At 36.2% G+C, this 18,576-nt stretch overlaps 1 protein-coding gene across 2 annotated transcripts in view; it reads right to left on the reverse strand.

The window, feature by feature from the left end:
* Positions 1-18,376, reverse strand: part of ZCCHC7 (zinc finger CCHC-type containing 7) — a 243,829-nt gene extending 225,453 nt beyond the window's left edge. Inside the window, exons 1-2 of one of the 2 annotated variants that reach the window (XM_045780307.2) lie at positions 18,270-18,376; positions 12,668-13,298 (exon numbers count right to left, since the gene is read on the reverse strand). In XM_045780307.2, the coding sequence (XP_045636263.2) occupies positions 12,668-13,277 (610 nt within the window). In that variant the 5' untranslated portion in view covers positions 13,278-13,298; positions 18,270-18,376. Of the gene's footprint in view, positions 1-12,667; positions 13,299-18,265 lie in introns of both variants that reach the window. The other variant, XM_045780308.2, reaches the window with a different exon arrangement.
* Between the last annotated feature and the right edge of the window lie 200 nt (positions 18,377-18,576).

Raw genomic sequence — 18,576 nt, forward strand, 5'->3', positions numbered from 1 at the left:
TGAACACAACTCCTCTTTGCCCTGCAAAAAACTATATGCCAAAGTTAGTTTAACCAAAACAGTTTGAAAATTAGATGATCTGTGATACAACCATCACGTTTCATCGGTTAAATCCAAAAGTAAAAAAATATTTCCCAAACTACAACATCTCAAACAGAAGAATTAAGAGACTTCTACAACCACCAAGATAGTCATGGTATTAAGAACTAATACAAGTATTCCACAACTTAGGACCTGATGGATTTTAACCAGTAACTCACCTATCCAGAAACATTTAGATTGAATACTATGAACCTTTTCAGGGAAGTATTTCTTACACATAAAAGCCAATCATACTAGATTAAAATAACACATTTACAGCAATATTTAAGTCACATTTATTCTCCCACAAAACTTTTATATCATTTTTAAAGCAAACCAAAAGAGCTAGAGTAGACATAAGTTATGGAATAAAGACCAAAACGATTATACAGGAGTGAAGTAATTTTTCAAGTACTTATTAGAAGAATGAAATTTTTTTGGCAATTAAAATCCTCCTTGAAAGTGGAAAGTAATGCTATTTCTAAATAAAACCATGGACAGAAGTTCATTTTTGTTTAAATCAGACCATTTAACACTAATTAATGACCAGTACAATATAAGGAGTAACTTACAGGTTTCTTTAAAACCTCCTTTGTTCAGTCAAATTTATATGCCACTTTACTCCATGTCCTGAACCTCTCATCTGACTTTTCTAAGCAAAAGTTTTCAATTACTTTACCAAACTTATTTATCAGCCATAACCAGTCTATTTCCTACATCTTTAGAATTTCTCAGTAACTCCAAATGTGGAAAGAGTATTAAAAAGTTTTCTAGAAATTTGGGCTTTCCCTCCCTACAGTAGATAATTCTGTTACAGGCACTACTGAGTTACAAGGCAAAATCAAATGTGACCTACGTACTTCAAGAGAATTGCCAATAAAAACACTTTCCCTCAATAAATAGCTCTAAACAGCCATTCTTTCACCTTGAGGTAATTACAAATTAACTCTATATTTAGGCAAAAGGTGGGGGGGAGTACAAATTATTTTCTCATTATAGAATTATGCTGTCTTCCCTTAAAATGTATTTGCAAAAGATGAGGATAACAGTAGATGCTCTCAAGTCAAAGGTTAACTAATTTTCAAAACTACATCAAAAGCTGAAATTCTAAGGTAAAAATGACATAAAAATAAAAATTACACACTTAGCAGGCAAGATCCAGTTTTAAATAATCTATTATTACACTGCATTTATATCTGGATCCAAATCTATATTACAAAAATAATTTTTATCCCCAGGATTGCATCTCTATCCAGAGCTAATACTATCAGATCAAGATTCAAACACTAAAAAACAACTAAAATCGATTCCTTTACATATTCTTAAGTACATTTGTATAATTTAAAAAGAAAATGTGTCCTTACACATGGTGGATGCTCAATTAAAATATTTCTTTATTATCAGAAGAATCGACAACAATTTGGCAAGTAACTCAAAATGCCAAAAACTTGACCATGACAATTATGTATAACAAAACAAAGGTAAACAATGACTGAGAAAGTAAAAATTTTTGACTGAAAAACTTCCATTAACTCAATACTTTTACTTCATTAAGTGTTAACAACCAACAGAGTAGCAAGAGATTAGTAAATTACTTTGAAATTAAATATAAATTTAGCAAAGTCTTAAAAACAGGATCTCCTACTTAGGGACATGAATGATTTTTTTCTCACAAGGGAAAAAAGAGTAAATGCTCTCCATTCTGTACTTTTGAAAAATGTTTTACAGTCTAATCATATGTAGTTAACATCAAATTTACTTTCTGACCATAAAAATAAACTGTCTATAAATTACACTTACTTCTTACACAAGTGATCACTATACACAATAGATTATTTTTACAGCAAACAGCTATATGAAAATCACATTTCAACACTATTTACCCAGACATCAGGATTCAAGTTCCTATGCCCTGTAGATAAGAATGAAAATGTTGCCTGCCCATCTAATTTTATGCTTCTCCAGCCCCCCCCAAAAATGTAAAACTGTAGCTGATAAATAATATTTGAATGGCAACTAAACTAGGTTGTTAGTTCAATAAATACATGTCATTTTCATATTAAGCAGTTTCCAATAAATTTAATAACTTATAAGAAAATCAAATCGGTTTCTAAAAGAAATGTCCAAAAAAAAGGGTAAAATTTAATTCTCTTCCTAAGTACCTATCACTGTTGAAAAGAAAAGCTGCTGTAAATGATTTCAGACTAAATGTCATAAACTGACTTTGGAAGAATGGAAACCTAAATTGCTGATCAAAAACGAAATCACAGAAATTAGCTACATACAATATCAACATTCCAAAATGTTATTAAAATCCAACCCAAAGCTGCCTTAGCATTTCTGGAATTTCTAATGAGATTTTCAGTCTGCTGAACAATGGCCATAAAAGGCTTTCAAACTTCACTCCATTCACAAGTAAAGTTGAAATTGAACATTTTTATTTCTTCTCTCCCTATGACAACTTCACCATGGAACAGTGAATAACACAGCTCAAGTCATTATGCTAATTAGAAATTAAATAAAAAGATGCCCTTACAATAGTTAAGTGTAAGGTGACATGCTACAACTAGAGACACAGTTCAAAAGCAGCTTTACGAATTGTGTAGTACAGGCTTACAAAAGCTGAAAACATCAGGGAGGGAGCTCCTTGATGCTCTCGGTCACTGGAACTCTAGCATGTGGCCATTTTTCAATTACAAGGCAGAAATTAAACTATAGATCAATGAGAAATATGTCAAATGGCAACCCACCCTTATGACCTAAAAGGCCGTAAGATCTTCAAGAAACTGGATTTATTGAAATTAAGCTGACTTGTTATCTGATGACTGCAGAAAGAGGGGGGAAACACCACCTTAAAGATCTGAAGAGTACTGAAAGCAAAGTTTAATTTATAAATGTTCCCAAACTAACAGAATGTGTTCCTTCCCTATATTAAAAGATGGTAAAGAACACAAGATACGAGGAGCCAACGTTTTATTTTAAGGCATGCTCTACTTTGAACAGTCCCGTGTAAAATATATACTTTACATAGCTGGTCATAGTCCATTGACTAACTTTATTAACACCTGGCCCATTTGAGAGAATTTTTCTACCTGCCATAAAATTGTATAAAATATCCAATTATTTTTAAAGGACAAGGAAAAGGAGATATACAAGCAAGAAACAGGTGGAAAACACCGGAAGAAAATAATGACCAAAAAAATCTTCTAACAGCATTCTGAACACATACAAAAAACATACATGAAACATAAATACCCTCTCTCATTTAGGCTGAGGCAGTTTCTAAAAAGACATGCTATTAAAATATTTAATCATACCCAGATGCATATTAAACCATTAATTTAGCATTAGTGGTACCATACAGTCTTAAATTTCTATTAGGGTTTTCAGCTTCTATTCTTCCTCCTTGCACTTACCCTGAACTGAAAATTCTATGCATTCTTCAAGACCCAGCTCAAAAGGCTACTTTACAATTCAGTCTTGTACTTTGCCTATACATGTAATTTTTTTTAAGTCTATTACATTCATCTGGAAATGATTTTGTAATGTGCTGGAGCATCTCTTATATTTGTAGAAATGTATTTAACTTTAGTGTTACAGTGAACCTTCCATATTGTCAGGCATTTTACAGCTTCTAAAGGCAGGGACTAAATAGCAGTTCTTGAATCCCAACACCTAAACGGTATAGTAACTTGTACATTACATGTATCCAGTAAGTAACTATTGGACAGATTTTAAGACTTTAGATTTAGTTTGGCTAAAATGTCACCAAATCAAATAAAATTTATATAAGGAAAGTGCCATTCTAGTGACATGTTCAAAAGCAACCTGGGTTCACAAAAAAAGCCGAGAACGTTCAATTCAAAATACCAAGTGGCAACTATATGCCCGTGCTTGCCACAGTCATCTTGTAGTTAGAAGAATTTAGTCAAACATTTTTCTATTACATTAATTTAGTCTATCCATTTTCTCACTTTACCTTTATTACTTTAATAAAATTATTATTTTACCAATAATGAGATTAAGTTATCCAAAGTCACAGCTAGTCAGCTGAGGAGCTATAACAGACATAATAACTACCACTAATTAAGAGTCTGTAGGTTACCTCATTCAGAATTAAACTTTAAACTGAGACCCAAGGGATGAGTAGGTATCAGTCAGGCAAGGTAGGAAGTGATCCCGGTAGAAAAAAGCAGCATTTGTAAAGACCCAGATCAAATAAAATATGACTGATCTGAAAAACTGAAATTCATACAGGTAACTCACTCTACTCAAATTTTGGTTGGTTATCAGGTCTTGGCTGAGTGCTTAATAAATCCCAAGGATTCAGCAATTACCTCTAGATGAGTTCTTCATCCTCTGAAATTGTATCCAAAACTTTTATGTGCATATTTTGGGGGAGTAGGGGGACTTGACACAAAGACAACTACAATATTGGGATGCCTGCCTGGCTCAGTTGGTAGAGCATCCAACTCTTGATCTCGGGGTCATGAATGCAAACCCCACATTGGGGGTAGAGTTTACTTAGAATATATATATATATATAAAAGACTTAATGCACTAAGTCACTGAAAGCCATTATTTTAACTTCAATTTCAAAAGCCATGCTTTTACTTTAATCAAGCCATAATTTCACTTCAACTTCATGTAGTAGTACTATGTAAAAAGCACTACTCTATATGCAAAGGTAGAACTTCAATTAAATTCAACTAAGAGTTACTAGATTATCGACTATTTGTCAATGCTGATAAACTAAAGAAGCAATGTGTCAAATTGTACATACCGAACGAGCTCTACGTTAATGTAAAATTCTATACCATTAACAGTTACGTACTAGGAACTAATACAGCTTCTTCAACATGCTATCTTCTTCGTTCTTCAAAAGTTATTTCTTTTTAAAATCTGAATCTAATTTTTTGCTAAGTTTGAATCTTTCAAAATTACTAAATGAGAAACAAACATTAAGACCAGGAAGAAGTATAAAAGCATGCTTGTGAAAGTACAATTAGACGATTACATGTGTTTGAAATACATTTTAAGACTGTAAAAGTATTTTATTCATCAAACATTTTAAATTACTATTCATTCACCTCTAAAACGTATTTGTTACATGCCTAACGTATCCAGCTTAGAGTAGCGCAGACAACCCAAAAATAGTCCACATTACTAAAAATGAGGACTATCTTTACATACTACTATGGATTGATCTCCAGGCTATACTGTTACAGGGAAAAAAAAAGGTAGAGCTAAGTGTGGTTAGTATACCTCTGTTTAAGAAAGGGGAGAAAGAATACAAAGATATATACATATTTGCTTATATTTTTTTAGTATTAAGAACAAACCAACAATTTTCTCTGAACAGTTATCCATAAGGGGAATGGCAAAAATAGGATGAAGACTGGACAGAAGGTAGACTTTTTTGAATATATTTTACCTTGTCTTGTTGGCTTAAATTTGGAATCTTATAAACATTTTACATAATTATAAAACAAATTTAATTTTTAAAAGGCAATATTGAAAAATAAACATATCCAGAGCAAAATGAAACAAATGAACCTATCCATGGATCTAGTTTATAGCATAATCACAGGGAAAGAAACCTGAATTTAATCAAGCTTCCAGATCTAACTACCAAGTCACATGAAACACAGGGGGCAGGGGAGTATGTCAAACAATACCACAAAACTCAGACTACAGAAAGTTCTAGAGGACAACCAATCCAGTTAATACAACACATAAATTACAAGGAAGAAAAAAAGAGAATTAAAAAATAAAGATGGAATCTATACATTAAAGGACTTAAAGGATAATTTATCAATCAATTACAATAAATGGATCTGATTCAAATAAACTGTAAGAAAAAAAATTAAGAGCCAGGATGGGAAATCTGAATGCTGACCGGGTTTTTGTTTTTTCTTTTTGGGTTCTTTTGCGTGTGTGTGTGTGTGTGTGTGTGTGTGTGTGTGGGCTCCACGCCCAGCATGGAGCCCAATGCGGGCGTTGAACTCACAACCCTGAGCTCAGATCAAGAGTCAGACACTTAACTGGCCAACCAGGCGCCCCTGACTGGGTATTTAATAATAAAAGAAATATTGATAATTTATTTAGGATTATGTTTCTTAAGAACTTTTACCTTTCAGAAATATACACTGAAATATTATATATATATAAAATATATATATATATATGAATGAAATGATGGATGTGATGTGCTTCAAAATAATACAGGGGCATGCAGTTATAATTGAGAAAGGACTAGTCATAAGTTGGTTGATGGGACACTGAGTCCAATATAACATTCTATTTTTATATACTTTAAATTTTCCATAATAAAAAGTTAATATTTACTCCTAGAGCTATTAATATCCCTTCCCTATGCAGGAAAAAGGAAAATAAGTAGCTGATCATTCCTCTGTAATTCTTAAATAACTTCTTGTCTCTCCCCATTACCTGGCAAGTTTATATAATAATCCTCCCCAAACTTGAGATCCTCCTCACAAATCAAGAAACATGCTGATTTCCTTTGGTGTATCTTTTTCTTCAACCAGGAGATCTACCTTTCTAATACATGAGAATTACAAGTCAGTTGTACTGGAGATAATAAAAGAAAGTAAAGGGTGAGAATTTCAAAAAGGAAAACAAATGACAGTGCAAGCATTGTTATATAAAGAAGCCTTAGGAAAGAGTAAAGAAAGTGAAGGAAAGGAAGCCTAAAACTTAGAAATAAATTCCTACATCCCTCAGCAGAGAAAGCTGAAAGCCAGATAAAACAGGGCCTATGTTTTGGCATGAATTTATTATAAGCAAAGTCCTCATCATAACACTGCATGTACGGAGGAAGGCTAGGCTGAGCAAGTTATGAAACTGTTACATTCGCAAGTCCTCAATGGAACCTCAGGAAGCTAATCAAGAACTTCAGATCAGGGGCACCTGAGTGGCTCAGTCAGTTGTCTGCCTTCGGTGCAGGTCATGATCCCAGGTCCTGGGATCGAGCCCCACGTCAGGCTCCCTGCTCATCGGGGAGCTTGTTTCTCTCTCTCCCTCTGCCTGCTGCTCCCCCGCTTGTATTCTCTTTCTCTCGCTCTCTCTCTCTGTCGAATAAATAAAATCTTAAAAAAAAAAAAAACCACTTCAAATCGGGGCGCCTGGCTGATGCAGTCAATAAAGAATATGACTCTTGATCTTGGAGCTGGGAGTTTGAGCCCCACGCTGGGTGTAGAAATTACTTAAAAAATAAAATCGTAAAAAAAAATAAAAAGAATGTCAAATCATATAACCAGAAAAGTATCAAATATTCAGACAAAGAACAGTAAGGAAAAAAATGTCTCCAGGTAATGTATTATCTGCCTGATTTTGTATTAAAGGAAAATAAATGTGTAAGCATCTCACTGAAACTGAAGTAATGGGGGATGGTCTGAAGTTTCCACAGAGCAAGAATGGTGCTGCATTCATTACTACTAATTTAACAATAGTAAATGGGAAATACATATGTACTAACATAGTCCTTCATTTGTTCGTTACTACCTCAAATTCACTAATCCTGTTTTTTATGAAGTGTTAAGTTTTCAACTACATCTATTATCAGGATTTTAAGACACTTAACTCACATGGTGAAGGAGAGACTTCCATAAATTACTTATAGCTTCTTAGTTTTGGCTTTTTAGAATATATAAATATATTACAGGAGCACCTGGGGGCTCAGTGGTTAAGCATCAGACTCCTGGTTTCTGCTCAGGTCATGATCTCTTTGGTCTTGGGATCAAGCCCCGCATAGTGGCAAGCTGCCCCATCAGTGGGGAGTCTTCTTGAAAGATTCTCTCCGTCTGCCCCATCCCCCAAACACTCAAGTGCTCTCTCTAAAGTAAATAAATAAATCTTTAAATAATATAAATATTACATAAATTTTGTCTCTTCAATGAAACACAAAGCCACTTAAGGCTAACACTATGTCTTTTATCATTTTAAATCTCCTCTATGTATTCTACAGAGTAGATGCCCAATATTTGATCATTTAGCAATTAATACAGAAATAATACATGTCAAAAAATTACTCTAAGTATCATAGGGAGACTGAGTATGGAAAAGACCTCCCCTCAAGGAGTCTGTAATCTCTTTTATCATATTGATAATTTATATATGCCATAGTTTGGGAGTTTGGGGAGGAGGAAGAGCAGTATACCAAACAGCTACTGCTATGGTTTAACAATCATCATTTCAAAAGTATGTCTGAATTTCTACAAATTTCCATCAACATGAAAAAATCTTCTCTCTAAAGACTATTACATAAACTGAACTCAGATCTATTTATGAACAGGATAATAACAGAAAGTAACAGCACATCAGATAAACATCAGTACAGAATATATTGCTTATTAACTGAAAAGAAATAGGATTATGGCATTAGCAGATCAAGGAAATAACACAGGAGATATATATTTGAATATTTGTCAGAGTTTATAAGAGTCAAGCAAGTTAATCTGCAAAATTGCACAATTTGTTTAAATTTAGCTGGAACAAAAAAACAGATCCTAGGAGCAAGGGATAAATTTCAATATGGTAAGAGGAATATACACTGAATGTAAGGAATAAAAAATTACCCGGAATTACTTAGGTCTTGCATCTAATTACTAATGTTACTTATTAATCACGTTACTAATGTTGCAGAAAAGGTGTGATAAATTTATACACATATACCCACTAAACTTTAAGAGAATACCTACCTATAAGAATCAGTTTCTTTACAAACTTAAGTGGATGAAAAGATACAAGGAAAATTTGATGAAAAAAAAAACCATATTAGAGGGGCACCTGGTAGCTCAGTCAGTTGAGCGTCCGACTCTTGATTTCAACTCTGGTCATGATCTCAGGGTCATGGGGTCGAGCCCCGCATCTGGCCCTGCACTGGGCATGGCGCCTGCTCGGGATTCTCTCTCTCCCTCTCCCTCTGCCCCTCCCTACCTGCTCTCTCTCTAAAATAAAATAAAATAAAATAAAATAAAATAAAATAAAATAAAATAAAATAAAATAAAAGCCATACTAGAAAAACATAAGCCAACATAAGCAACAAGTATAAAAAACAAAATACTAAGAGAAAAAACTGTAAGAAATAACGAACAGTATACCAGCACATCAAAATAGAATATGAAACATCATAAGTCAGTGTTAAAAACAATACAGTTAAGTGGAACCCTCATAAATTACTGGTGGGAATGTATAATGATGCAGCCACTGTGGAAAACAGTTTGGTGGCTCCTCAGAAAGTGAAACATAGAAATCCCAGCTATACTAGGGGCGCCTGGGTGGTCAGCTGAGTGATCAACTCTTGGCTTCAGCTCAGGTCATGATCTCGGGATTGTGGGATCGAGCCCCGGGTCAGGCTCCAAGCTCAGGAGGAATCTGCCCCTCTCTCTCTCCCCCTGCACATGTTCTCTCTAAAATAAATAAGTAAATCTGAAAGAAAGAAAGAAAGAAAGAAAGAAAGAAAGAAAGAAAGAAAGAAAGGGGGAGGGAGAGAGAGAAAGAGAAGGGGAAGGAACGGAGAAATCCCAGCTATTCTATTTTTAGGTATATACTCAAAATAATACCCAAAATAGGTATTCAAATACCTATACATAAATGTTCAAGGTAGCACTATTCATAATAGCTAAAAGGTGGAAACAACCCAAATGTCCATCTACAGACAGACAAATAAAACAAAATGTGGTATAACAATACAATGGAATATTACTCAGCCTTGAAAAGGAATGAAGTACTGACACATGCTACAATATTTATAAACCTCCAAAACATTATCCTAAGTGAAAGAAGTCAGACACAAAGGTCATGTATTATATGATTCTATTTACATGAAATATCCAGAATAGGTAAATCCATAGAGACAGAAAGTGGTTGCCAGGGTCTGGGAGAAGAAGGAATAAAGAGTTCCACGGGTGCAGGGTTTCCTTTGGATGTGGTAAAAAGGTTTTAGAACTAGATAGATGTGATGGTCCCATAACACTGTAAATGTACTAAACGCCATTAAACTAAACACTTTAAAATGGTTAATTTTGTGTTATGCTAATTTCACCTCAATTAAAAACAAATATCCCCTCCTCCAAAAATGCAGTTCAAGAACACTCATGCTTCTTATTGTCTACTTACAACATGAAACACTAAAATTGGTTGCCAGAGATTTCTTTATATACCTGATTACCAACCTTCTTTTCCTCACTCCTATAGGGTATATTTATACCTGACTAAATCTACCATTCCCTTTCTTCTAGAATCCTCATTTCCATATGGGTCAGCTACCCTTTACCCCATTCTCACTACCCCTCATCAATCTCTTTCATTGTGCCCTGAGAAATCCTAGTTCTACTGTTAATCACTTCTCCGTTAACCTGCTCCTCTTTCTGTGGAAAAACCACCTTTCATTTCAATTCATCAAACCTTTCAGTATGTTAAATCTGAAACGACAATAAGATATCCAAATGGAAAAATCAGTAAGGTGGACATGGGAAACTTGAGTTCAAGAAAAGTGGCTCATCACCATGAACACATTAGTGTTTGATGAAACCAGGTGTGATGTCAGGAGAAGGCAATTTAGAGAAAGACTGGGCTAAATGCTTTTGACCTTCTGGACCTTCTGTAATGGTATGCCAAACCCTGGATCATTTGGTTTCCATAATCTTGCTCTAGACTGCCCAGTATTACTAGAAAAAGTTATGAAATCCTTCAAAGTGAGTTCATTATAAGCTCATATTGTTTCAATTTTGACTGAATACTACTTTTAAGTAATCCTTTTATTCTATTATTGATTTGTCGGCACAATGATTTCCCAACCACGAGCTTCAGACTCCTGGGAAGCTGCATGATTAGTGACCACAATGGGTGTCCAGAGGTATGCACTATATAAAGACATATACATATATATGTATTAATATTTCTCAAATGTATAGATGTTGTGGTTAATAAAACACCATCATGTAAGAGAATAGTAAAATAGTAGCTAATACGCATTTTCTCAATTAACAAATACTAGAAATATAACTACAGTCATGTGGGGGCCCACAAATTGTTGTGAAGTTAAAAAGGTTGCCATCTTCAAAATACTGGGAACCACTGTCTAAAAAGTATTCCCCATAGCACTTAAACAAGCTTTCCACACACTAAGCTTCTAAGTAACCCCTGCCTACTTCCACTCCCAATTCTGTTTTCATTTTCCCAAAAAATTCAAACACATCCTCATATATTCCCTCATCTGCAACCCATCTGAATTTATTCTTTCTTCTCTACCTCTATAAATATCTGATAATTTAGAAGCTAACAGTGTGTCTCTTCCCTTTTAAGACAAATTCAGACATACACACCTGTCCCGTCTCTTAATTGGCCCTCACTATCCCAATCCATCAAACAGGTTTAAACTCTCCTTCCAAAGTTTTTTTCCCCGTCTACCTAAAAACATTATCAGATCTACCATATTCTGATAAAACTTCACTTGATTCCATTCTGTGTGCTAGCTACTACTCTATTTCTTTTCTTCCTTTTGCTGTCAACTTCTCAGGGTTGGCCTATGACAGACTGAGCCAGCCACCTGTTTTTGTAAATAAGATTTTGTTGGAATAGTTAGCCCATTTCTTTAGGTATTGTGGCTGCTTTCCCACAAGGGCAAAGTTAAGTAGTCACGAAATCCTATGGCCTGGAAACCTAAAGTTTATATCCTTAAAAAAAGTCTCTCAGTCACTGGGGCTCCAAAGCATGACCCACATTCAATATCATCATTTCCTCTGAGAACAAGTAGGTACTATTAAAGGTTTTGGAGCACAGTAAGGTACCATGAGTAAAAGGGCATTTCAAGACTACTAGTTTAACAATAGTGTGCAGGGAAGATGTAAAAGATCATTTAGGAAACTACCGCAAGAGACCAGGCATTAGGCATACAGGGAGAAAAACTAAAGGGAGTTTTTAAAGGAATAAGCATCAAGACTATGTGACAGAGAAGACAAAGCTCACAACAAAATCTCAGTCCTGGAATGATGTGGTTCTAAGAACTTGGCATTTCCTCCTGTAGTTTACTGTAGACTTATAGTAACTCTTCAGAGCCTCCTACCTTAGTGACTGTGGAGTTCCTAAAATTTCAATACTAACTTCATATCCTCAGTATATCAGGCATTTCCCATGCTTGCTACCTGGCTAACTCCTGGCTAAGCAAGTCACTTGGGAAGAGGCAGTCCCAACAGAGTTGGCCAAATGAGAGCACAGGACCAATGTCAGAGGTGGATGGAGTACTCACCTGTGATACCAAGCAGAGAGAGAGGGGACTAAGATTTCAGGTCCAGAACTGGCTCTAGCCAAACAGGAAGAAGCAGCTATGAATTTGCTTACAGTAGAAGCAGTGTCTTTGATATTCTGACATACTCTTTCTGATGTTCAGACAGACCACCATTAGAGTAGCCACTGGTAAGAGTCTCATGAGAAACAAGCCAAAAAACAAGACCAAAAGATGAGGAATTAAATGAAGCAGACCCTATTGGTCTTTTGTCTAGGAAAAGCAGTCTTCCTTATTAAAGATGGTACTACTTTTCAAAATGGTCAACGTGATACTAACCTTCATTTACAGAGTTTTCACATCCCACAAGATTGAGAAGGATATCATCATCTTTATCATCAACTTCACATCCCAGCAGCATCCAGTTTTCCACGTTATCACTTTCTGAAATGGTGCTCTCTTCCTCTTCACTTGAACTGACTTCTATAATCATGACCTCTCGGATTGTACCCGGGATCTCTTCAGGTTTAGGCGCCTCAATATTCCTCTTGCATTTCTTATCAGTCAATTTATTAGAATGAAGAGATGCAGGAGGACCTCGAGTCTTTTCTTTTGCTTGGACTCTAAAATTCTTTCTTTTGCATCTGTAAATACTATCTTCATCAGATAAAGTGATGACCTCTGACCCATCTGATAGCTGGATGACCTCACTATCTGAAAGAATAATTAAGTTCTTCTGATTTGGTTTACTACTGGATGATTCAGAATTCCCAGAGTTCTTCTCTTCATGTTCTTCCTCTCTAATGATATTATCAAGATCTTGGGCATAATGAACTTGGCTGTAGAGCTGAAATTCCACCTCACTATCAACACTCAGTTCACTAGATGACTCTTCACGATAAAGGTCATCTTCATATGCTTCTATGGTCTCATAACCACCAAACATCATGGAAAGTCAGCAACCCTGATGCTGTAAAAGAGAAAAGCATACAAAGAATATATTTTAAAACCTCAGATAATGCCTGTTAAGTGCATAACAGTATCACCTTAGAGCTAACTTCTGTGAAAGCCATCACTGTTCTCAATGACATATTAAAATAACTTTTTCTCTTAAGAATACCTTTTTCTGGGGGCGCCTGGGTGGCACAGCGGTTAAGCATCTGCCTTCAGCTCAGGGCGTGATCCTGGCGTTATGGGATCGAGCCCCACATCGGGCTCTTCCGCTATGAGCCTGCTTCTTCCTCTCCCCCTCCCCCTGCTTGTGTTCCCTCTCTCGCTGGCTATTTCTATCTCTGTCAAATAAATAAATAAAATCTTTAAAAAAAAAAAAAAAAAGAATACCTTTTTCTAAAGGATTTCTAAATCCTGTTAAGACCTGCTCTAATAATGCCCACCCCTCCCAAATGAAAATTACTACCAACAAACTGAGTTATAATTATTAATGGAAATACCGTATTTTGCAGGTATGCTAGAAAGGAAAGACAGGTTGATCCACTGTTTCAGACACCAATTTTTTCTCTAAAATGTTAAAAATCACAAGAATAGTTTAAGTCATTCTCATTATTCCATCCATTCTTCATCTCTTCCCCTGGTTCTGGTTTTGCATCTCATCTTTTCAGTTATGCATTCTCACATACGAATATTACTTCAACTTTGACTAAAATCCACTACAGGAAACAACAATCATATAACTGTTTTAGTGCAGATTTTTATTCTCAGTTAAAAAATTGATCTCATGGCCTTTTTATCCTTGACTAAAAGAATACATAAAATATCTGATAAACCTTGGTTTACTTTTGTACTAGCTATAAAGATGTGTATGAAAAACATACTAAGGACCTAAAACTGAGGCAAAACTTCTAGCTGTAGGAGCACTTTACTTTCCTACTGTGGGCATATTAAATCTTGCTCATCCTTCAACTCAGCTTCAACATCCCTTTTTCTGAAAAGCTTTCCTTGACCCACCAGACTAAAAATAAGTGTGTCCCTTTTATAGGCTTTTATAGTACTTTACATTTCAAAACACTACAGTTCTAATTACTAATTCAATGTAAATGTCTCACAAAAACAGATCACAAATCCCAGGAGAGCAGAAACTATATGCACTTTGTTAAACAATAGATTCCCAAAGCCAAGCACAGTAACTGGTATTTAGCAGGACTTCCATTAATGTCTGTTGAATTAATGAAAAAATAAATAAATGAACAATATCAACTGACATTTGCTCTTCAGCCCTAATAAATCTAGTATGTGCCTAAAATATGGAAATTATGGTAGGATGAATTTCACAGTTGTCTCCAGTTATTCCAACTATTGTCGTATCATCAACCAAAAATCTACACAGATGTGTCAATTAGGTTCTGATATATTGATCAAAATGAGAGCTCTGGAAAAATAACTCATGTTTGTTCAAAAATCAGGGACAGCTTAAAGAACAATAACAATGACAATTTACTCTTTCCACTTCCTTTTTAGCTATACAAATATAATTTAGAAAAACTAGCTGTTCTTAGTTTACCAATTCACTGTCCAAAATGTCAGGGTGTTCTGATGGTAGTTTTGGTAATATGACCAGCTGACTCTAAGAACCAAATACATAAGAGCCAAAAATGCACTACCATTATGCTGGAGTTTTTTGTTGTTGTTGTTTACAGAAATAAAGAAACCAACTTTTGTCATACACCTTAAATTTACGCAGTGCTCTATGTCAATTATACCTCAATAAAGCTGGGAGTAAAAATGATAATTACGTTCTGAGTTAACAATATCGTATACTTCAAATCTGCTAAGACAGTAGGTCTTAAAATGTTCTCACCGGAAAAAAAAAAACGGAAGAGGAGGAAGAAAATACGTGAGGTGATGGATGTGTTAACTAATCTAAATGTGGTAGTCATTTCATGTATCAAATCATGATGTTGTATACCTTAAACTTACACAATGGTATCTGTCAATTATAACTCAATAAAGGTGGGGAGAAAAGAAACCAACTTTTAATGCCTTTTTCTTCTAAAAGCTACAATACACCTGTTTCATTCTTACACTGTCCTTCAGGTTGCTATGCTGTTGTCACACAACTTAAATGTGGCTGTCTGAATAATAATGCTCATAGCATTTAACAGTTTATATTGAAATGTTAGCCTCAGAGGAATTCAAATAAAAGATGAATTCTTTCCTTTTTATTTAATAGGTAAATTAATTCTAAAAGAAGTCAAAGGAATTATGCTTCCTTCAAAATCCTCACTGGATCCATACTGATAAAACATAAATAACATAATTCCAGTGCTGCACAGAAAAAATTAAAAGAGCTAAATTACAGAGTTACAAATTTGTACTACTCTTGGAGCCATCCCAAAGGAAAGGGATTAAGAAAAGAGCCATGGGCACACCTGTGAATGTATGCCAAAAATAAACTACAGAAATATAATAAAAACTGACTTCCTTGGGTCTAGGGGTTTATCTCTTTCCTTGAAATGTAGAAAAATGAATTTAACAATTTAGCCCCTATGGCCTTTAAGAGGATTTTGTACCTTCTGTATTTGAAAATTGTGCTCAGCATAACTTGCTCTTCTCTTTATGTAGCTTATGTATGCCAGGGTTAAGGTCTGCCTGAGGCTATTTTGGTTTATGTTTATGTTACTACTTTAATTACATTCAAATGCATTTAATTTTTTTAAGTGTATACTCGCAGGACAAATATGAAATAAATATATATGTCTTGAACCAGAAGACTTCCTCAGCTTTTTAATCATTATACACGATTCTCAAGCATACTTATGTGGATAACATGAGGTCCCTATGAGAGCTACAAAATTTTAAGTCTCAAAGAGACCTTTCTGATTATCTCACACTACCTCCTCAGTTTTCACATAAGGAAACTAAGGTCCAAAGAGATAAGGAAGCCTAACCAAGGTTATGCAGCTGATTAAGAACATAGGTTAGGACAGATTCAGATTCACATATCAAGTGTTCACTAAGATTTTTTTTTTCAATTTTTCAGAATATCTTCAAATAAAGATTAAAGAAAAAAAAAACTTTCTTCAAAGCTATATCTGCGTTGGCTCTAACACCTAAATTTATCTCAAAAATATCCATTTCACCTCCCAGTGGAGTATAAAAACTACGAAAAAGGCATAATTTGTCAGTTTCTTACCCAAGAACCTTTCAAGTTGGTACTCAGAGTACAGCAATCCCATGACCAAAAAAGATGGTTCTTATATAACAACCTACAACACCAGCTTGCAAATGAAATTTATCTATAACATTAAAGTGACTTAACAAATATAAAACAGCTATAGAGAATAACTGCAAAGGCTTTCACCATTCAAAAGTGGGAGGGTTTTTTTTTTTTTTCATTCATTAATAGTTTTTAAACTATACAACTTAAGGCTTATTTAAGCTTTCAGATTTTACTACACTATTTTTAAAGCCAATATGTGTCCTCTAACAGTCTACCAATTGGTCATTCAGGACCTTTTGCTCTTACTTCCCTTCGAAGAACTTTTAGCCTAAATGTTTCTTCTTGATGACACAGGTATCCATCTCAAGATTTAAATCAAATTTACAGCTTGATTTTAAGTCCAATGGTCACTGGAAACTGATTAATAGACAGTTAATTTTCAACTTAAAATTTCTGACATCTCTTAGTGAGCTATCCTGACAGTGACAGATTTGGAACACTACTGAGTCTAGTATTAAAATTTCTGTCCATTCTTCAAATATGATTTTCACTTTGAAGCAAATCTGGCTGTGGTTGGGAATCCAAATGTGCGAAACAACGCTCACCAAAAAAAAAAAAAAAAAGGAAGACAGAATACAAGATACTGGTGGGAGAAAATTATGCTAAATTTATTCAGACAAGTCCAGCTGTTCTTCGTATACAGTCTTTTTATGATAACAAATCCTATCTCAAAACATTTCCTGCACCTTTCTCAGCCCCTTCTTCCTTTAACTACACAGTGCCTTAGCCTTCTGGCTATTTCTGAATCCTCATTTCACGTCTTCCTCAGTTCATTCCCTACGCTCAGACTCTGGAAAACAGCAATACTGAACTGTCTCCAAAGCCTAACGCTGTCCGAAATATATACACAGCCCACTTCAAAGTCTTTGGATGTAGCAAAGTATTCAAAACACAAAGTCAAGGGTTTTGGAAGGGACCTGAAAGAGTCACTAAATTGCACTCTCTCCTAGAGAAACGGGCTCTGAGAAGCTTATTTATTCCCTGAGCCTAAAGATCTCCTGTGATCTGAAATAGAGGTGAATTCAGCCTAAACAGATTTCTAGAGTCACTAGCGAGTCAGAGGTGGAGCCGCGACTAGAGCCGAGGCCTGCTGATTCCCAGCCAGTTTTCCCACAGCACCTGCAGCTCTTAAAGTTGGAAGTTAACTGCGAGCTCACAGGATGTGAAGGATAAAGCAAATCTTAGTGAACACAGTCCAAGTCTCCCTGTTTTACCTGGGGGAAGGGGCACAACTCCCTAAATTTTTCTAGTCCCACAGCTGTAGCTGCTGCTTCTGACAGCAGAGGCTGGAGTTGGGACTGTCCGGTCCTCACAGGCCGGGCTCCCTCAGGGCGGCAGGACCTAAGCGTCTAACGGGCTGACCGGCTTCCCAAAAAAATCAGGGGAATTGGGGGAGGGGAGAAAGTATAACAGGCAGAAACGCCACCCCCACCGAGGCCATGGGCGCCCAGAGCTTTTTGAATCACTACTTCGCCCTTGGCCGGGTAAGGAGAAGCGAACACCCCAGCCGGACAGCTGAGCCGCGTGAGGCAGAACACGACTGAGGGGCCATGAGCTGCACCCTGCCCTGAGCAGGGGCAAGACGAGGGACACGAGGCCGGAGAGGGGACACGCGCTAGCTCCACAGCCCAGCGGGAGAGACGGAGGGCGGGCAGGGGTCCCCCGGCCGCGGGCGGCTGGGGGGTCCGTCACACACATACTCACTGCCGCGGCTGCGACCAGGAAGCACCAACCAGGAACCAAAACGCGTAGAGGGACGGGGAGGGGCGAGGACAAATGAGGTAAGGAAACCGCGTCCGCGCGGACCCGGGAGGAGGGAAGGCACTTCCGGGGAAAACACAGCTCCCGGGAGTCGTCTTCCGTCCCCGCCCACCCTGCGGGCCTTCTCTGCGCGTGCGTAATAACCGTTAACCCTTTCTCTTCCCTGCTGACAATCTTTTGGTTTGCGTTCTTTGCTTTGCCCCTTCCCCTTCGTGGCTTCTTTGAAAGATACCTAGGCTGCATCTATAAT

This window comes from Ursus americanus, chromosome 18, assembly GCF_024610735.1.
Source record: "Ursus americanus isolate L20-20 chromosome 18, mUrsAme1.1.p, whole genome shotgun sequence".
In the NCBI taxonomy this organism is placed as follows: Eukaryota; Metazoa; Chordata; class Mammalia; order Carnivora; family Ursidae; genus Ursus; species Ursus americanus.